Genomic DNA, 22,474 nt, shown 5'->3' with positions numbered 1-22,474 from the left:
CCTCCAAACAGTCCTGTAGAGGTCTCATATGTAACCTAACTAGCACATTAGTTCTGGTTGTGGATGTTAATTCTGCTCTCTCCACAGGATGGTAGCACCCTATGCTTGGTAATTCAAGGTAATAGGAAAACTCATGGCAGGAAAAAAGGTATGCAAAAAGAGAGAAACAACACAGGATTTAGCAGGCAACCCCTCAGGAGCTTCAGATTATAGGACTGGACTGGCGTTTTCAAGATCTCAGCGATCACAGGCAATTTAAAGTAAAGAGGAGCAAAGGTAAGTGACAAGACATTAAAGGAAACAAAACGCCACTACTGTGAGTAAATACAAATGACCATGATAGTATGTGCCATGGAAACAGTCAGAGAAATTAGCAGGATGAAGGCAGACAGTAAATAGAAACTCTGAACTGTACTACTGCTGCGAAGCTGCTACATGGAAGGAGATGTAAATCTGAAATGTAACACACTGAGCAGAGGTATTGAGCAAGAAAAGCAAGAAGACAATACACAAAGAACCCTAAACAGAGAAACCACCTACAGAAAAAAAAAACAAATCTGTAGAGTCGCCAGAAGTGGTGCGAGCTTAATGAATTTGTAAGGAAAGCCCATTAACTGTTGTTGCCGGGTACTAGGCTTGTGGGATTGGGACTTCTGATCCTATCTCTAATCTTCATGCAGCAGAAATTCTCTTGTATCTGACAATGAAGTGACTAGCTCGATCTCCTGATGAATCACCCCCAGTACCAAGCCCTAGTATGCCAACGTCTCTTCTTCTATAACCACCAGGATACTAATCTGTGTCTTCTGAGGTTCACTGTGTTACAGAATGTGTATGCCATCTTTGATGTTGGCTTATTGACACTCGCATACCATACTTGAGAGATGGACAGGGCATGGATCCCAGAAGAGGGGGCATTTGCTGAACTGAAAGAGACTGACATGTGAAGCTGTACACATTTGGGATACATGTAAGAAATCTATTGTGAAAAAGAGACATGGTTCCCTTTACCATGTCCAGGGCCACTCCTCAGTATGGAATTATCTGTGTTGGAACCAACGTTTCTTTATATCTAGGGGAAGTCCCAGCACAAAAAGTAGGTCTACTCTTAATTGCCTAAGTCCTGAAGATGTTTGGTTTGAAAAAAATATATGATTAACAAATTGTCCTCTTCTGTAGACCCACAAACCCGGAGGCTCTGCTTGTGAGGTAAACAAATTTAGCATGAGACAGGAATAGTGTATGATCAAAAACTACATGACAAATGTCTGCAGTAGAGGAGACCACAGTATTTCTCGTGGTCCTGATCAGTTTATCTGAAGTTAACATTCTTTCTTTAACAAACTCTAGACAATCTCTTCTTTTTTCCTTTGGAAGATATTTCAGGAAGTGGGTTGAATCCCAAAGAGATTGCTCATAATGGCTCAAGAGGGTGGAACAGCTGACCTCTTTGACTCCCTTTTCTTCTCTAAACATTCAATTTTCTGCTTTTCTTCTCTGGTGGGTTTAAGGGTTGCAGGTAAGCTGCACTAAACAATGTTGTCGCAGTCACTTCCCCCAAAGAATCTTCTGGACTATCTCCTTCAGAAACTTGAAGTCAGAATCTGCTGATCTGACCTTCTCCTGACTTTGCTTGCCAGCCTGAGTACAGGAAAGCTGTGTAAAGGTATCCATCTTAGGTTGCAGGAGACAAGGAACCAAAGGCACAATATAGAAAGCTTGAGGCTTTCTATGGAGGGTTTTAAAAATGATGGAAGAACTGACTTCAGTGTGGTTATCTGTAGATTGAACTTCTTTCCAGTTCTGTTTGAGAGCTCTTGATAAGCCACCAGATCAGCCACTTAGATGGAAATGAATCGAGGGGGGGAAGGGAGGGGTTAAACAAATCGCGGCAACCAGATGATGACCTATATACAGAGATTAAATCTTGAGGTGAAGATTTCCACCATGATTCTTCTCTTGGATTAGGTGACTCAGAACAGTGCACACCATGTCAGCATAGGGAGACATGTTCCGACTCGTCTTCCCTGAATCTCATGCAGAAACACAAAGATGGTGATGTATCCATGGAACAGCAACGGTGTTCAACTGGAGACACCACATCATCCTGGAAGGCTGAGTAATAGAACTTTCCAGAAGAGGTGTAGCTGAGGCTTCTGAAGAAGGCTGACGAGGTTCCTGTGGCTCACTCTCTAAGGAGAACTTGGCACTTCTCTTGATAGGATTGGTCATCATCTTTCCTTGTAATGGTGATCACAGCTTTGTCTGTATCTAAAGGAGATGGGGAAGGTGGGACTATCCTCTTCTAGATGTTCCGGATTGAATGGGCCTCATTTTCTGAGTAAAAGGGAGAAATCAGGAGCCCCTCAACATTGAAATGTCTCTCAATGTCAACAAGTGCCTCAACCAGGCCTACTCTGAACCTCTCAGCTTTGAAACATGGGCATGCATCGACACTGACCTTTGCTTCTTGATGTTCAATGGCCTGTTGTTGACTGTTTCAATGTCTAAGGAGGTCAGAAGCTCTGACAATAGTAGCTCACCACTTATCTCCGGAAGTGGCAGAGGTGGTATCGGGGGAGTAATAGAGAGCATTGATGACCTTTCCTCTCCGAGGTAGAAGTGAAGGCTGTGCAGGTGATGACATGTGACCAATATTCCCCGTCTTAGATCTGAGACACGCCCTCTTTCCCTCTTGCTCTCTTCATCGGCATATCACATCTTTTGACAAATCCCACAATCTTGAATTGAGTAGTGTCAGGAAGACAAACACCACATACATCATAGTCATCATTCTTTGACAGGTCCCTACACAAGGTGGATATTTATTTAGCAAAAGAAAAGAACAGGATGATGACCCACCACAAAAGAAAGTGATGGGAAAACCTTTTTTCCACCACATAATGATTACAAAGATACGAAACGTCCTGAGGTCGAATGAAAGCCAAAGCACTCGAAATACGGTGTAATTAGGCAAAACCAGGTTTCTGTTCAGGAACTTCCTTGCAAAGTGGAAAAAACTAACTAACTGACAAGCTGCTGGGCCTGGAGGGTTAGTGCAGCCCTCCATGGTTCTTATAGGAGTAGTGGTGAATTATGTGTATGCTTTGCATTGCAGTGCCGCCTACTTCCTTGCTTTTATGCTCAAGTGCAATGTTTAGCTTGTATTTTGGCTAGCTGGTATAAAAATTCATAAATGGGGCCTTCTTGGCCATGTTTCATGTTCATTTTATTTGAAAAACACACACACACTATTTTTCCAGGGATCTCGCACATGTTGGGATATTTTACTTTTTATGAATATCAGACAGAATCCCGTGCTGAAGAACTTGAAGGTAGGGTGATTTATGCTCTGTGTTCCATTTTATAAGCAAATCTCGGCCTGCCGACATCTCTAGAACCAAAAAAAAGAATCACTATGATTTGCTATAAATACCTACTATTTTGACAAATAACCTCCACGGACTGACGAATAAGAATAAAAATATTTCCCATTTGTTAAATGTAGTACCTTCACAGTTGCATTCCGGTGAGAAAGAATTATTTAAATCATGGAGCGACCACTACCTAGACTGTCAAACCTTAGTTTCTGAAACTCATATTGAGGCCTAAGGTAACCCAAGTTTGGTGCCATCAAAGGCACCACTACTACAGCCCTGCCACCTTCCTAGATCCCAGCACGAGGATTTGTGGTGTCACATGTGAAGTGACATTCGTTCTCCAGACCCTGCACACAGCTTTAGTTGCACTGACTAGGCCCCATCCAATGCCTCCAAGTGGTAGTGTTATGGTAAGTACCTTGCTTTACTTAGCACCAGTCCTAGTGCAAACTCTTTCAAATATTGGGAGGGAGCATGTGCGCCTTGTACATCTACATACAGCACATGTATAGGAAAGAAACTGGAAAATAATGTGAAAGCAAAGAGCAAGGCCAGGATAGTGGCCGGTATATCAAAGAGAGCAAACACATAAGAAGATTGATGTACAGTGAGCCCTTATCTTTTGTGGGTGTTTATGCATTTCTGACTCAGTGTACAGCCATGATTAATGCACCAGTTTTTATCAGTATGACCTGGCGCAGAGTGACCTCGCGACTGGAATTCAGGGTGACCCAGCTGACATCCTCCAGCAAGAGGTGCCATTTTATGTTTCTTTCCCATCCTCAGAGCCTTTTGTTCCTAGAGCCCCTTCTCCTGGCTGACAAATTCTAAGCCACGTTCACACAAATCTTTCAAGAGGCATTCTTTAAGGTAAAAACATTTTCAAAAGAATAAGGAAAGAGGCATGGATTTATTGGTTTTGGAGCTTAAGGTCTGGAACACACTGTCTTGTGTTATTTGTGTTACAATGAGAATACCATCTTGAGTTTCGCAGGGTGGTCAAGATATGTGTCTTAAACTCTGCAGTGACATCTCGAGTGATCATATGCTCAGAGTAAAGTAAAGGGTGTAGAAAAAATTTGAATCATTCCGCTGATAGACCTACACATAAACAAAAGGCATAGGTATCTTCATTTACTGACTGAGACCTCAAGACTTACGCGTAGGCTTCAAAGTCTCCATTATTCACAGCTTCGATCAGCTGCTCTGTGATCTTGATGATCTCTTGCTTACGAGCTGGGAAGAGAGAAGAAAGAGCTGAGAACAAGCACATTTCTACAATTGTTGGTAATAGTAGGGATGGATATGAGTTGTCAGTGAAAAGGCCAAAGAATGCTGGGCTGGCAACCAGAATGTTAATTCACCAAAATAATGCACAGGTAGTTGAAAGGACATCATGCATCCTTCACTATTGATGACAATATACCCTTCTAACTTCTTTGGCCCTCCAACAGGCTCTTGTTTTCTGCTGAGGTGTAATGGAAAAGGTGAGTCCACAATCTAAAATGTGTTTTTATAAAGAGCTTGTTATTGCATTTCTGCCATTTGGTAGAACTCTACACCAGTGGTTCCCAACCTGTGGTTCGGGGACCCTTGGGGGTCCGCAAAGGCTCCTCAGCGGTCCGTAACTGCTTAGAAACGTAAATAAGATTTAACATATTATGCCCCCGGCTTTCAGTACTGACTCAGTGACAGGTCCCCGGATTCCAATAATGATTCAGTGGGGGTCCCCAGGATCCAGTAATGATACCATGTGGGTCCACAGAAGTCAAAAGGTTGGGAACCACGGTTCTATGATTTTACTCAACTCAACAACAATCAATGTCTCGACCTTGGAAGAATAAAAAGGTTGCATATAAGGAGATTTGCATCTGAGACCAGCAAGTTACACATATAGCTCAGCAATGATCACTCAACTCACTTAGCTATCATATTGCTTTTTCTTCTGTGATGCTGAGAGGAGTAAAAGTCTTTTTCAAAAGGAGTATTAATGGATTTTCCTCTCTTAAAAGACACAGTTATTGGGGGCACGGCTTCATGGAAGATGGATATCAAATGTTATTTCTAGCATTGTAGAAGCACAGGGTGCTTTCTGAGCTGATGTATGGGCATTTTGGTTCCAAACTCGGTATAGAAGTCAAATGGTATGGAATCAAATCATTTAAAAGGATGCAGCATGCTTTCTGCATCAAAGTTAGAGAGGAGACTAGAATCACTAGGACGAAGACTGTTGAACTTGGCAAAGTTGAAACAATCTGAAACATGTGGATGTTGGAGTGTTAAGACTACATCAAACAGTTGCATATTTTCAACTTAATCAGCTTAACTGCTCTAGATCCAAATAAATGATGTCTATGCTAATAAGTGAATGACAGGCAGAATTGCTGGGGTAGTGTTGGGCAATAATGGTAAGCATGCTGAACTCTCTGTATGAACTGGATCCATGCAAGGTGTGTACTGTGCAGTCAGTTTGAGCCTTGGTAGTGCAAGCAGTTGGCCCCAGCAAGGCACTACTGCGTACAAGGCTCCCCTTCTCGACTGATCCTTAAAGGGGGGAAAATGCACTCATATGCCTTACACTGATCTCATCTTTGACAAGCAAGTGGAAGGCAGAGTCTAGCAGCATCCATGTTGGTGTGGTCAGCCTAATCTTCTCTAACTGTTATGATGATTTCATGTTTACAACAATGTGTGTATGCAGGGTTGTCATAGAGTAAGGAATTGTTTCTTACCTTTAAATCCAGTTCTCTCATATGGGAATTTTCATTATAGTCATAATCCTTCGGGAAGGCCAGCAGAGTTACTTAAGAGAGAAAATGATTATGCAGCCTATAGGAGTGGGCTACAATGGCCCAATTATTCATCGTAAATTCAAAAAAGGGGGCAGAAGAATGATATATGTATATTATGTCATGATGTTTTGGTAAAACAGCATACATGTATTTCACAAACCCTTTTCTGAAGGAGCAGGGAGATGAAGTAAATCAGAACAGTGTAGTCCCACAGGCTGTCATTATATGATTTAAAATAAGGCACTGTGCCTTTAAGGACCCAGGGATCACCATTATACCATCATGTTGGGTAGGAGGCAGTTGATTCAGTTCTTTCTTCTGGCTCCTGCTGACAGGACCATGGAGCATTGAGCTGATCCAATTTTGGTGTTTTCCGTAAAAAATGTACAGCTAAAACTAGTGACAACTATTTCATTTGACGTTTTTTGTCTCTCCCGTTTTTTTTCTGTTATTTCTTGACAGAAAATATAGGTATTTTCACTGAGAAATGCCTTCTTTCTCTGTTAAGTGCCAAGCCTGTGGGAGACAAGAGGCTAAAACAGTCTCCCATGAGGTGTGTAGTGTGTGCCTACCAGACAGTCATGCAAGATTTGCCTCCATGCTACCTCTGTCTTAGGCATGCCAGGAAGAAAACAGCAAAAAACTGCCATCGGTCCCAGTCAACGTCGGGAGAGCCGAAGTCGAGGAGTGGCACGGCTCCTACCCATTTGCAGTCTGTCAATGGGTTGGTGTCAAGGAAGCCCCGCAGATCAGCATTTGAGACAAGGATTATCGACTTCGATAACACCACCGTCGACCTGCAGACCTTGTTCGACATCAAGAAGCTCATTGACTATGAGGCCATCAAGATGGTTGCTGTCGAGATCCAGATCAACGTCAAGTCAACTGTGGTCCGGTTTGTATGGGTTTAGCGACTTCCAAGCAATCCGTTCTCCCGAAGGATAGTTTCCTGTATCCTACTGTGCTATTAAAAAGCTAACAAGACACTATCAGCTAAAACAAAAGCACACTACACTAGAGGTAAAACAGCTACTGCTGCTTTATTGAGGAATATCCGTATTCCAGATATTTGCAAAGCAGACACATGGAGATCTGTCTATACATTTAGCAAACATTACTGCCTAGACTCTGATGCTAGAGCAGACGCTAAAGTAGGACAGGCCTCCTTTAGGAATCTATTTGCTTAAAAGCTCTACCATACTTCATTCTCTCCCCTCTCCACCGTGCTAAGTAGGGATGGGCTTTCTACTTCATTCAGTTCTTATGACTATAAATGGAAACCCCTACAAGGGGAGGAATAGTTTCTTAACTGTAACTCCAGTTCTCTTTTAGGGGAATTTCCATTATAGTCATAACTAACCCTCCCCGGTGGAGTGGACAAAAGTAACCATGGAAACTATATCATGCATCGCCTCAAAAAGAACTGAAGCAACTGCCTCCTGCTCAGCATGATGGGTTACTGGTGGTCCACGGGTCCTTAAAGGCACAGTTTTGTAAAAAAACATTTTATTCACATAATGAAAGCATATAGGGAACCCTGTCCTGCTTTACTTCATCTCTCCGCTCCTTCAAAAAGGGTTTGTGAAATGTATGTAATTATAATATACATATATAATTCTTCTGTCCCCTTTTTTAACTTTAAGATGAATAACTGTGGCATTGTAGCCTAATCCTAAAGGCTGCATAATAACTTTATCTCCTAAGTCAGTGGTTCCCAACCTTTTGATTTCTGTGGACCACCACTTTAACATTAATGGAACCCAGGGACCGCCACTGAATCATCATGGGAATCCGGGAACCCCCGCCTGAGTCATTACAGGAAGCTGGGGACCTAATTTTTTGATATTTGTTAATATTTCTTAATTTTCTAGGCTCTCGCGTACCCCCTGAGAAGGCTTTGCGGACTCCCATGGGTCCCCGGAGCACAGGTTGGGAACCACTGTCCTAAGTGACTCTGCAGGCCTTCCCAAAGAAAGGCGAACATTACAATTAAGAAGAGATATTGTGAAAAAATGCTCCACGGTCCCTGCATGTGGGAGGGGCTATTCAGTGTTTATGCCTATAAATGGAAATCCCCTACGAGTGAAGTCAATATTTACTGAGATGCTACTCCCAAGCTGAGATCGCCAGACTGGCCACCCAAGCAATAATTTGTAGGTTACGGGGAGTGGCAAAAAGTCACTTTGCCTACAAAGCCTTGAATCAGCCTTGTATGCATCTTATTTTGGGATGATATCCTGTAGCTGCTTCTCACTGGCTGATTCAATTGGCCCTATCGATGGAAGGCCTACACGGGAAAGTTTAATAATGCTGTATCATAAAGAATCACAAAGGTGCAAGGAAGTTCCCTCGGCGTATTGGAAAGATACTGGGTCATGGGCATGTTTTGGCTTTTTAACTTTTTAACTAGATCCCACACCTTTGGAGCAAGTTATTTTGCACTTTGTGGATGAAATTTTTAAGTCCAGAGGAAGCAGCATTTAGCTACAAAGAATGTGTTAGCCGTTTCTGTTCTTAACACTGTATGGTTTGAATTAAAATAAAAAATTAATATCAATTGAAGGGAATAGATATAAAACAACAAATTCTGGAATCACATTTTTTCCCAGAAAATCGTTACTAATAAAATAAACAACATTATCCTATACTTTATGAAGTTAGGTGCATCTTTTTTAAATAAATAAATAAGGTTTGTTTAATTTTCTAAGCAAGTGCAATGTTTTGGAAAAAGTTTACTCCGGGAACCCATAGATTAGAGGTCAAGGTGTGGCAGAGATAGGGGGGTGAAGTCACGAGGGGCGGAGTCACAAAAAGCAGAGTCTGACAATCAACCTATACTTTATTTTTGTAAAAAGGCTGCAAAGAAAGGACAAATGTGACAGTAAATCTGTGCTGGCTTAACTGGCCAAAAAGAGGCTGTTTTAAAAAAATATCTTACAGGGTTAAGGCATCTGCTGCAGAGATTGTTGTGTGCCCAGCAATTTTAAGTGGAGTATAATAATGGTAAGAAAAGTCTGGTCGTTAATGGAGTTCCTTGTTTTGTCCAGTTTTGACTCATAAATTAGCACAGAGGATTAATGTGCATTCTGCAAAGCACATTGTGTAACATCCAGATCACAGATTTGTATTTTATTTGAATAGGTATGTGGGTTATTGCTTTTGACACACAGCTGCTATTGTTACTCCCCCTTCATAAATTACAATCCTTCTATTATAGCACAGTGAGTTAGGAAATTGCATCCAGGAGTTGCATGCAAACTGTAAGTCATGGGATTAAAAGAGATCCTTATTGTTTTTGATCAATCTATTGTTATTCTAATTTTGCCAAGTAGGGTAACTTTGTGTGGTACTAAAGTCTAGTTAGTAAAGGCAAGGCAACCCCAATCACTATGTTACATTTTAAATCCTGATTTTGTGTTTTTCCCGACCATGCACTTTTAACAGATATTCTTGACTACTATGGACAATATATGACCCCTACACCTCATAACCCTTATTGTCTTATGTAACATTTCTTGTACATTAATTTACAGACTGATATGAATTATTGACTCTATCTGTGTGTGTGATGTAAAGCTCTCTGACTCCCTTCACTGGGGTGAATAGCTCTACAAAATATTTATAACAAATAAATTAATAAGTGCTATATAAATTGCTATTTGTTTACTAACTCATATATATGCTGATACATCTAGCATTCTTACAGTACAGTGCATGCACATCTCTTACAGGGGACTATGTTTGGGGATGGCGGGGTTCAATAAGGTAAAAAACCTGCCTCCAAATCAGTTTCTCTATTTCTCTTAAGTGCTTGTGAACTAACACGAAGCTGTGGGCCTTTGCTCCCCTCCATCTCACTGGCACCTATGCGATAGACACAGATAGCTTCCAGCCAGGAGAAATTTGAACAAAAGAAGGGTTAATGACCCTTTAAATGAGGTCCTTGTTTTAGGCCCAGCTGAGGTAAAAATAAGAAAGCCCTCTCACCACCTACAGGTTGCTACACCCAACAGAAAGCGGAGATCGTGGAGGTAGTGCTTAGTTATCTTGCTGTCGGAAAATTACTCCACAACAAACTCAGCATATTTCACTCTTTCGGCCGGATGCCCTATCCGGCTCAAAGATATACCTGTTGGAAACGGATACGGCAAGATCCCCCTCATTTCCTGAGCTACATGTTACTCAACTCAATTATGTAACAAACACTGTTCTTGCTGCACAGACATACAACAGTGTCTGGTCTAATCAAGACGGCATGGAACAAAACAAGCCATATCCGTTGAGAATGCTAGTCATACAAAAAGCCAGACATTGGTACACCCATTTAAAGTTAGTTGGAAATGCTTAAAAGTCACATTCAGTGTGAGGTCAGCAAATACTTTACAGTAACATTAGGTCTGCAATTTGATGTGATGTGGTATTACTATCACTTTATCCATATTTCAGGATAAACTTACTGTGCTAACATAATTAACAGTAATGATAATACAATAACTCAATTGACTTGAATTGTGGCATTACAGCTAACTTCTAGTGAAATCATATAATGAAAAGTTAATTGCCTTTCTAAAGTCCTGAAAGGATGTGCATTCAAGACTGAGAGGAGGTGCACATGTAACGTGCTCAGATTAACAAGAAAGTAGTTTCTGCAATGGCAATTAGTGGGCGGGTATATATATTTACATGTCCCAAATCATAAGTTTCGACTGTAAGAAGTAAGCCTGCCAACTGCATTGAAAAATGTGTGCAAGGGTAACTATTGTACTGGGTCATAGTCATAACCATGTTCTGAGGGTGGAAACGGAGCCTCGGACGCTATAAAATATAATGACCACAACAATCGCAGGCGCAGATCCAATTTGTGATTGGCTGTCATACCAGACATATGAAACTGATATATGCTTTTCTCACTAAAGCATTTGGCGACAAACTGGGTAAATAACACTCTTGATTTAAAACAAGCCATATAGTACTGATTCTAATGTCCTCTGGATGCAGTAACATCAGTTTCCATTATGAAATTTGTGAGCTACAAGAGAAGAAAATATGTCTTCATGTAAGCAAATGTGGTGAGAAACATTATGAGTTCTTTGCCTTCAAAAAGTCAGGAAACTAAGATGAGTCTACTTTTAAGTATTCAGAGATTCTGTATAAAACTGCTGTGGATATTCTAAACATCAGACCAAACTGAGGAACCCATGTTGGATAAATGTCCTTATTCTACATGGGTCCTACCTCTTCTCTGACCCATTCCCAGTACAGATTAGTTCATTTTAGTTTGATGCAACTATTGTAAAATGCCAAAACAGATAAAAGGTTTTGGTGTAGTTCTCATTCATGCCCATATTTTGAGTCAGTCAGTCTGGAGAGTACTTAACAAAATCATTTTGTGGCATAATACAGGGGCAGATGAAGACCAGCTTGGGGAAAGAATAAGCTGCCCTGGATTGGATGAAAACCAGTGTGCTGGTCGAGATGAGTCCCAGCATCTGAATAAAGGCTGTAATAGAGACCCTCAAATAGTAACTTTGATTACAACTGCACGTTTAATGGAATGGAGGCGGAAATAGGCATGCTCTGAGAGGATGAGCTTTAACAACCAACAGTTCCCAAGTCCTGTATTTGTTTACTCGTGCTGTAAACAAAGGCATTTGTTGCTCTGTGCAAAATAGAAAGAAAGAGGAAGAGGAGAGTGGAAGTGAGAATAATTTGGCACAGCCCAAATGGTTTGTAACCAGAAGGAGAAAGTCCAGAACTGAAGCAAGTGTACCAGTAAAGCACATATAGAAGGAAACGAAAACAGTGGGGATGCAAACGAGCATTAGGGGTTTCCCCAATTAAAAAAATAAATTAAAGAAATAATAGGACGATTGGGTGCTTCCGGAGGGCCCCACACAAGAAGGCAAAAGATGACCAAGCTTGCAAAAATGCAGGACTATATAAATAAAGTACAAAGTAAGGTTATCTTGCAGTGTAGCCGACTTAATGCAATATCTTGATGTACATTTTATTTAGCAATGGGAGCTATTCACACATTAAATGCCATGCTCTGTGACAAATGTTTGCCACCAAAAACCTAGTAGCAATGGAACAGTTAATCTAACTCCCCAGTACTGCTGCTGTGGTTCCGAACTGAGTGCATAATAAAGCTCCCCTTGAGAATAATCATAATGGAAAAGGAGATCTTTACATTGTCTATAAATGGGGCATGTACAGTTTCTGGAGGCCATTTGCATATTCACAAAGATAGTAATACAGATAACTTAAAATTAAAGGCTATCTTTTGTAATGTTAGACCTGACGCAGCACATTGCCACCACATTTGTGATTTAATTGAGCAACATCAATTAGACAATTAGACTGGAACCCAGCTTAAAGATTATAATAATGATGTTCTTGATGAACAGCATTATGGGAAATTATTCGATCTTTCAAACAGATCGGACATGTAAGCCTGGAAAGGGTGAGGGCAGATTTAGATCGATTATGTATTAATATTCAGGAACAGACTTTTGAAACAGAAAAAGATATAGGTGTCTTCTGCAAAACTAAATAAGACAGTGTCTATTATATACTTACATCCCATCGCCCAAACTCTCCTAGATTTTTAAACAATCTAATAGCAGATACTGGCCAAACAGCCCTGTGCACAAACAATATCACTCTTCTAAGGGACCTAAATCTCTGGTTTATTCCTGCTGACCCGTCTTTACTATTTAAACACTGTCTGAAAACCTACAGTCTGGACCTTATCAGTAACCTCTCAATTAACACAACAAGGCATCTTCTCAAACCTATTTATTCCTCAGTTAATGAAGTTGTGATAAAGAACCATCTCACGTAATGCTGAAGTGATCACTTAGCTCTCCTGTTCGAAATTCCACTCTCGGAAATCCTAAAAACTGCAAAATGTAATTAAACATATTTGGGTCGAAACTGGAAAACAATGCACATCTGAATTTATTGCTGTTTGTTCATGAGCTCAATTGCAATAATCAAATGTGCTCAGTCGCTGCTTCAAATGAAATGTTGAATAACTTAAGTGCCTTCTTAACTAAAATTCTTCACATATACATTCAGAAGAGCAAAACAGATCCAATCCATCATACTATACAGAATACCTATGTGGATCTAAATTAAAGGTAAGGCAACTTGCAGGTAGGAGGTGGGGAAATAACAACCTTACATCTAAGACTGATACCAGCAGTCAACTTTAGTTTTAGCAAGAAGAAATTAGAGTTTCGAAGAGGGTATATTTTTTTAGTGGATAATAAAAGCCCCTAATATCAATAAAGAACTTCTTTAGGATTCTCCAAGGACTTCAGTCACCTTTAAAGTGTTTTTGTACTAGGAAGCAGTCTTTGAAGTTTTGCAAGAAATTAGCTTACTTTAAAAAAAAATCCCAAAATTGGAGTACAGATAGGAAGAGAAAACATATCAAAACCCAACTGTGTGACAAACTGCCCTGTAATAGTTAAGACAACCAACTCAGTCACCCAATCCCAGTCAATCACAGATCAACAACATGCATGCTTCTGGTTCGTCCAATTATCAGTGTCCGGCTAGCTGGATAAAAAACCTTTTGTTAGGCAGCCCTAATGTATTTCTGCAAGTTTTTGAGTCTTCCTTAGAAAACGGTTGAGCCCCTTTGAATTGGAAAAAGGCTATAGTCAAGCTTCTCCTGAAGAAGGCTAATCTTGATCCCCAAACACTGGGCAATAATCGCCCGATCTCTCTGCTCCATTTTTTAAGGGTGGGCCTGGCATGCTGGTGTTAAGTAGATGTGCCTGCAGCATTTGAAACCCATGACCATTCTCTCATGGCGTCCAGATTACTTGCCAATGGTACAACAGCCAAAGCTTTGGAACTGCTGTCCCCATTTTTCAAACACTGAACACAGATGAGAGCTCTCCCTCTGTATAAAGTAGAAGAGAGATCTTAACTGTGATGTCTTTAAGGACTCCATACTCTTGCTATTGTTGTTTAAACATCTACAATATTATTTACAGAAGACAAAAGCAGGTATCCGGGATAAAGAAAACATCTCAGCTTTATCCAGAACTCACAAGGACTTAGGGCCAGATGTATCAAAGGGTTTTACCCATTTTGTGTCTATGGGAAAATGTGTTCATACATATGGCCCTAAATCTCATAAGCGTGCTTCAGAACAAAAATGGAGAGCAAGTTACTCTACCGACACTCTCCTAATATGTAATGTTATCTTCAATGCTCAACCATCATTGAATAATTCAGCTGGTTAAAAACGATCAATATTGACTAAAATTGTGATGGGGTGCAAATATTTAGAAGATATTTAAAACTATCATAGATTTCCACAACATATCCGCACGCAACAACACTATTCTTCCATTTCAGTGCAACTATCAAATATACTTTTCCCTAAAATCCCAAAAGAATACTCCTAGCCTAACACAAGTGTATTTTTTTTACCTCTGTACCAGCTCAAGCACACTATAAAATGTTGCGATACGTTCCTACAAAAAATATAGGGCTAGGTGTGTGAACATTTTTTGCATTTGGAAACACTCTGATTTGGAGTTTGTGACTGCAAAACTGTTTTGGCATTTTTTCTTACCCACTTTAGGAATTTGTAAAGTTTGACCGACTCCTAAAATGAGATAGTGACTGGCTACCAATTCGGTATTGGGAAGGGGCATTGCTTCCAAATACTGAATCAGTACCAGATGTATTAATGGTTTGCGACCAGATGTCTGGTCACCATTGAAAATGTACTGATTCCAAAAATGGGATGGTAACTTGTTTGCAAAAGTGAAGGGGTCGCTTCCACTTTTTGGACTGTGCAAAAAGTCTAAGGGCGAGTAACCAGTGGCCCACGGAACTACTGCCAACTTGCACAGAAGCTTTTTTATAAAAATATTGTTTTTAAAAACAGCCCTGATTCCTTTAAGGCATCGGGCTGCTTTAAAATAAAATCTTTATTAAAAAGCAACACTGATGTGGTTGTCTGCTGACCCTTGCAGGCCACCATCCCTGTGATTGCCTCCAATTGGAATGAGTCACAATTTGCCATCTTCATTATGAATAATGTAGGCTTGACTGCAACCCACTTTGATATGTTGCAAATTGTAACCACTTTTCCTGACAGTATACTGATACAACTGGTCTCTAGATCCCAAGAGTTTGCACATGTGATACTCCACTACAAATTTTACAGATATCCTGTCTGCTGTATTACAAGTATATTATATTCTTTGGGACTTGTAATACAGCACACATGATGTCCCTCACGTTTGTGATGGTGTATCTCATCCGCCAAAATCTAAATCAGGCCCTTAGTCCTTTCACATCTCTACAAGCAATTGGTAACCCAGCGGCTAAATGGTGGGAAAGTACAACATACTATAAATGCATGCTGTGAATCACAGTGAAGGCCCTTTAAAAGTCAATTAAGAAGTAGCCCCTCCATTGAAAACTTGCCTTTACATCCTTCTGGCAACTATTGGTCAGTTTTCCAGGTAAATTTCTACAAAGTCAGTTCTTGCAGCTCTTTGTGGAAAATAATGACTGTCTGGCCCACTGTTTCTACGTCATAGAGGAATTCCAGGCTGCTCTGACAGGGCTGTCTAAGAGCCTGTGAGCAACGCGTTAGTACTGCGCCCTGGTACAAAGGTGGAGGACCCAATTTCGGGATAGGAGAGAAAGGGGGAGGCAGCACAGAAGGTGGTGGGTTGGGTGGCTGGAGGCCAGTTATGTTTAGTGACAAGGAGGAGACACAATGTGATGCATGGCTTCCCATTACTCCGATGCCCCTTTGCTGCAGTTGAGAACAAGGTCAGAGGAACTTGGGCGCCACACATAACATAAAATTATAGATAGGAAACAACAACTAACTGGGATGTCTTTCACCTCAGAGTTCTGAGTGACACCACAGACAACCAGATCTTTGCTTTTGTTGTCTATATGACATCACTCATACCACCTCAGTGAAACACTTCCCCGATATTCACTGTTACTCATCTATAATTCTATATAAACAACATTTGTGGACTTTGTTTATTTTCCTGAGTATAATGCAGTGACAAGTAGTTGTTTTAACTGCTGATAAATATTATTGTCTTTTAAAGTTTGTTGGTGTATTGGTTATCTAATTTTATATAAACTTCAAAAAACGTAATGAAAAGTTCTGGACTACAGGAAGGACGTGGGTGTGTTTTGAAAAAGAAGTAAACCTTACACGAGAAGCAAGTGTACCTCTCTGCTGTTTGCAGCAGGAGAAAAAGGTATGCAGAAACAGGACTGAAACTGGGAGACATTTGCAGTATTAGACCCCTTAATTCCGGGTCCATCAAGTTTAGTCCCTCTGTTGGTACTGAGGACTGGTAATTGACCGGCAAATGGGAAAGAAAACTCATGCTGAGGAATGGGTCCCTTGTGTGCAACAGCTGAGGGTACAAATAAGCTTCAGAGCCAAGTAAATGTGTATTATTTTTCATATCTTTGCCCTGACCAACAATCGGCCTTTACAGTAGGGGTGTAGGCGTGGGTGAAATTTAAACTGTGTTTAGAAAGTATTGCAAACTTTACAAACCTCGCAGCTACCGGCAACAATTCTGGTAAAATTAGTTTTTTGTATAACAAAGTTCCCCAGAAACACTCCTGCAGCAGAATTCTCCAGCTAAAACAGTTTTTTTTCTGCAAAACCCTACTTTTATCAGAATTTTTGGGATTTTTGGAAAAGTGAAGCAACATTTGCTATCCTTGCGAAGTGTGCGTGGGGAAAACTTTGAGACTTAGCAGACCCCCATTTAAAAATATGCATACCTGTTGGAAATACAGCGCTACTTAATGTATGGAAAGTTAAAATTACATACCATGCTTTGCCCGATTGAGAATTTAATACCGTATTGCTCTCTAGTGGTAATAGTTTTTGAGCATTTAATTATTAATTTTCAGAAAACAAACTTGCTTCTAAAATCCCGCCAATTCAAAATGCTCTCTCCTAGGACTGCAGTGTCACAAGGAAATGACAAAGGTGTATTGTCACAGTTATACTAAGGGGACCAGGTATCCCGTATTTTGCTGGCTTTGGAAAGGTCTAGAGCCCAAATGCAGTGCATGAGTGGACTCTACTTCCCACCAGTGGTATTTGCGACCTTTCTTGCCACCTCTCACAGACTCGGTCCACTCTGAGGACCTGACCAAAACTAAACTCTGATCGTCCCTTAGAGGGTGGTTGTCCCTGCAGAAAATGCCTAATGGGAAACGCACATGGACAATGGGAACGTCATTATTTGACGGGGGACCACAGTCACAGCAATAAAGACGCACCCACTCATGAATGTCCTGGCACTTGTACAGTGACTGCATATCCACCATTACAGAAGGAGCCATGCGGTCCCTTCTAAAATACAAAATGACCCTGGAAAATAAATAAAAAACCTGCAGTTTATCAGTTTTGCCATTTAACTGTGTTTGTTTTCTAGCATAATTTCTGTAATATGGCCCTTGATTCCATTTACAAGTGTTTTGGACAGTGTTTAATTTCCGCCGGTGGTTGCCGGTAGGGCCCTCTGGGCCTAATTTTTGGGGACCGACACTTATTCTTCGCCTTCAAACGTTTCCCGAGAGCAAGTGAAGGAAAAGTACAAAGGGGAAAGAAGGAGCAAGAGAAAGTCGGAAAACCTGTCACAAAGGGAGGAAGCGAAATCCTGCAAAAGTGAGATGAAGGGGCAAGGGGTGTCTGGCAGTGGATTAAAAAGGCCTGGGTGAATTCAAGTCTACGCAGCATTAGACTTCATTGCGCCAATGTTTAATTGCACCGGCCACTGAGTTCTGTGCAGAGCTTTGGGCACCAGCACTCAGTATTTTACAAGTTAAACACTGGTTTTGGACATATGTGTAGAGCCAAATGAGCATAAGGATGTAACCATATACTCAGCAGGGGGAATGCTTTCAGTAGTAGCTGTATTAAATAAAATGTGGAGTCATTTCAAACAGTACCTGCAGACCTGGATGTTCAACACCTACTTGAAGCACAACCTCACCGAAACAGAATTTCTACTATTGGCTAAAAACACCAAGCAATAACTACTTCAAAGTTGGCTTAATGACTTGATCTCAAAATGGACCTGAACCACACCTTTCATCCTACGGCAAGGTGCTTGGACTCACCTTAGATAGTGACCTTACCCTCGAGGAACACATCCAATGAAACCCAAGATGGCCTGGTACCAGCAATCTCCCCTAAAAGAAAGTGAAACAATTTCTCCCAGAAAACAGCTTCAACTGCTATTCAAGCACTCATACTCGTGCATATGGACAGTGGCACTGCCTTGCTCCATGGCACTCCAGACTCCACGCTGTCCATTCTTAAAGACATCCTACACACAGCAGCATGCCTCAACAGGTACCCTAGAAAAATGACAACACAATGCCCACTCGGATGAAACTCCATTGACTCCCATTGTCGACCTGTACCATCGTTAATACCAGCTGCATCATCTATAAAGCCATCATTATCGGCTCCCCCACCTACGGCAAAGAAGCTCATCTCCTCTGGTGGCTCATCTGGCATACCCAGGTGCAAGGACACCATCACACTGGAAATGAAGACGTGCAAAGAAAATAAGCAAGGCAACAGGTGTTACCCACTTATGCATCTAGGATCTGGTATGACATCCCAGTATCCATCAAGGCAGGACCGACCTTGCTCTGTCTTAGCAAAGAGCTGGAGACATACCTCTCTGAAGACCACTACATTACAAAGAAGTGACAGACCACCTCCACTCTCGGAACTTAGAAACCCCTAATCACAAGAACTCAGGACTTCATTTAGAATTTGGCAAACAGACACTCCTTCACAAATGTATCGCTGTCCCGTCTGGCTTATTAAAAGTGTCATAGGATAAAATGGATTTGTAATAAGGATGGCAGGGTATTTGTCATGTTCGTGATGGGGTAATCACAGTTATGAAATTTAAACAAACAATGTATTTACATTTGGTAATGCTCTTTCTGGTGGATACTTTACCTAACTGCAGATTCCTCACCTTTTGAGTATCCCCAGGGCAAGCCTGGCTCTAGAAATTGTGAATGCAGTGCTCCTGCAGGCCTGTAGGTGGCAGCATGTGGCTGCAAGTCCATGTCATTCCACTGTGGGAGTGAGGAGTGGAGCTGAGTATAAGTGCCATGCATGCGAGCTGACATCAGTTTCTTTCAGGAACTCTTCCCCTCCCTCCTACACATAGCATATAAGCAAATTGAAAGACCAAGAGTGCAGGTTACTAGATTTGGATCTTTTAAAATAGAAAAGGCCATGTCACTGAACAGGGAGGTTTGGAGGTCTGCGTCTGCGCTGACTTGCCTTGTTTCCCCCAAGAACCCTACAAAGAGCCAATCGTCCATTCAATGTTCTTTGGTCCAAAAAGTGTATAAGCTGATTGCTCTCTTGGGGTCCCCCAATGGATTCTCTCTTACTCTTTTTAGGGCCATGGCGGAGCAAAAAAGTCTGTAAGCGTAATGGCTTGACTGACAAGAAAAGTCATCACCACCTTGTAGAAAGGGTGCTTAGGTTCTGAGGACAAGCTTGTCTGAGTTGGTTGGGTAAGGAGGCTGGACCGAGAGAGCCTGCAGTTCACTCATCCATCATATGGATATTAGGGCCACCAGGAAGGCTGTCTTCAAAGTAAGCACACTTAATGAATAACTTGTGCATGGGCTCGAAAGTGGTGCACATGAGCAAAGTGAGGACTACGTTCTCGTTCTAGTCCACTGTGGCATCACAAAAAGGGGTTGATGGTGGAAACATCTGCTGCAAACCTTTTATAAAATGCATCACCACTGGTGATCTGAACAATGATGAGTGCTCGGCAAATGTAAAAAGGATGACAGAGCAGAGAGGTAACCTTTACCATTTACCAGAGCACGACCTTGCTGGACCAAAAACAAAGCAAACAACATATTCAACAACTTTGCCGGCATTGGGTCTAACTGACCGATGCTTGACAAACTTGTCCCACTGCTCAGCATATAAACAGATTTTGTGGCAGGACGCCTGGCCACCAAGATGACAACAGTGACTTTGGGAGGAAGATCAAAAGAACTCAACTGCCACCATTCAATCTCCAGACATGGAGGTGCAGATTGTGCAAGTTTGGATCTAAGACTGAGCCCTGCTGCTGCAACAGGAGGTCCTCCCTTGGTAGATGCTGGATTGGAGGATAGATGCTCAGGTACAGAAGGTCTGGTTACCACACTTTCCTGGCCCTATCCGGAGCCACTAGGATGACCTTGGCCTGATTGTCCCTGGTCTTCTTCAAAAATAGGGGCAGGAGAGGCAGCAAAAGAGAGAGGGCCTTTTAGGAAACTTCAGCACTCAAAGGTGCTGACATTGCACGCTCTCTGCAGTGACAAAAAGATCCAGCAACGGTTCTCCCCATTGCTGGACTGTGCACTGCACAACCTTCAGATGCACTTGCCATTAGTGATCGTCTAAGTGCTACTGATGAACTTGTCTACCTTGACATTGAAAGATCTAGCCAAGTAGTGCAAGCAGAGAAATTCTGTGATTAGGCAGCCATTTTCAGAGATGGACAGCCTCTCTACACAGCATTCAGGACTCCACTATGCCCTTCTTATTGCAGTACCACATGGCTGTGGTGATGTCAACGAGAAGCTGAAACAGCAGTCCCTTGACGGTGGGAAGGCTTTCAGCACCAATCGAATTGCCCACAGCTCCAGTAGATTGATGTGCAAACAAGTCTCCACCAGAGATCAAAGTCCTCTCATCTTCCCAACCCAGTAGTGACACATCTTTTACCACAGTAAACTCCACCTAGGCAGCGAGACAGCCTGGCGCTGGTCCAGCTGAGGTTGAGTTCCCACCACTGCAGACCTTTTGCAATCTCCTATGACACATGTTTGGAGTCCAACAGTTTACCGCAGTGCTGGGCCCACTGAGACTTTAGGTCCCACTGCAAAGCTTGCATGTGAAACATGGCATGGTTGGAAAGCAGACTGCAAGAGACAAACAGGCCAATAGACCTCAGAGCCATCATCACTGAGACCCCGGCCTGAGGTTGAAACATAAGGATCATAGCGCAAATTACCTTCACCCGTTCTGGAAAAAAGACCTGAAACCCTGGGCAAAGGAACCAGGTGTGGCTTTAGCAAACTGGTTGAGAACTCCATAGACATCAAGAGGTTCATCATCATCTGAAATTGCTCTGTGCACAAGCCACTAACAGAAATATCAACTAGTCCCCACCTCCGATGCCAGGGCCCTTTGTATGGCTCCTTTGGCCCAAATAGCCTGCACATTATGGCATAGGATAGACAGATGGTCCTCCATTAGGCTCCCTACTGCAGGTGGTAGGCACAGTGGATTGGAAACGAATGGAAGTCTGTAGCCTGTTGGATATGATATTTTGCCACCCCTGCAAAAAGTGGCCGGCCCTTGACTATGTGAGTGGGTGCCTGTAAGGGTGCACTAAAGAAGTTTTGCAGCAGTCGCTGGGGGGCAGAGGATTGGACAGAAAGCTTCCCCTGATGAACAGGCTGCTGCCTGCCAGACTCATGGCCTTGAACGCAAAAGGGCTGGGAAGCCTGTGGTGTGGGGGCTGATGGCTGTCTATAAGCCAGGCCGCCAGAATATCCCAGAAAAGGATGAAATTGCTGTGGGAGTACAGGACTGGGGCTGAAAGGCCCAGAGAGGGTGCTGTTGCTTGGCTTTCCTTAACTGCTCCAGGGCAAAGTCCACTTTCTCATCAAACTGGCTGGAGCCGTGGAACGGCATGTTCATTAAATACACTTAGGCTTCCCGGAGAAGCCGTAGACCTCAGACATGCACGGCGCAAAAGCACCACACAAGTTCCCATAGCTCTGCTCAATCAGGCAGTCAGTGGTATCCCAGCCCAGTCGAATAACAAATTTGGCTGCACCCTGAATAGTGTGGCCCAGTGAAGGCTGCAGTTCTCATGGGACTGCAGGCAGAATCTAACCCATCACATCCAATGCACATCTAAGCCATATGTGGGTATAATGCCCAAGGAGACAACTGGTACGACAGATCTCAGAGCAAGACTAGCCCAAGAGAACATGAGACTGCCAAAGGAATGCACTCTTTTTTGACTCCCTAGTGGTGGAAAGGTCGAAAAGGCATTTGGGTTCACTTTCCAGGAGGATGCATGAACAATCAAGCTCTCAGGCATTGAATGCTGGGCCAAAAAATCAGAATCACCTGGGGCAGGTCTATCGCAGTGGGTGACTTGTTGGGGGAAAGAGGGGTATGGGTTATCCAAAGTGCCAAACAGTGTATCTATA

The 22,474-nt window shown here is 42.2% G+C and overlaps 1 protein-coding gene across 29 annotated transcripts in view; it reads right to left on the bottom strand.

Moving 5' to 3' along the window:
- The window catches only part of CAMK2B (calcium/calmodulin dependent protein kinase II beta), a 704,764-nt gene that overhangs the window by 16,225 nt on the left and 666,065 nt on the right, over positions 1–22,474 (bottom strand). For all 29 annotated transcript variants that reach the window (XM_069214308.1, XM_069214317.1, XM_069214303.1 and 26 more), the window contains one exon: positions 4,541–4,616. In XM_069214308.1, the coding sequence (XP_069070409.1) occupies positions 4,541–4,616 (76 nt within the window). The remainder of the gene's footprint in view (positions 1–4,540; positions 4,617–22,474) is intronic.

Source organism: Pleurodeles waltl, chromosome 11, assembly GCF_031143425.1.
Source record: "Pleurodeles waltl isolate 20211129_DDA chromosome 11, aPleWal1.hap1.20221129, whole genome shotgun sequence".
Lineage (NCBI taxonomy): Eukaryota > Metazoa > Chordata > Amphibia > Caudata > Salamandridae > Pleurodeles > Pleurodeles waltl.
The sequence above is the reverse complement of the archived record's forward strand: the minus strand, read 5'-3'. Positions and strand labels throughout refer to the sequence as shown.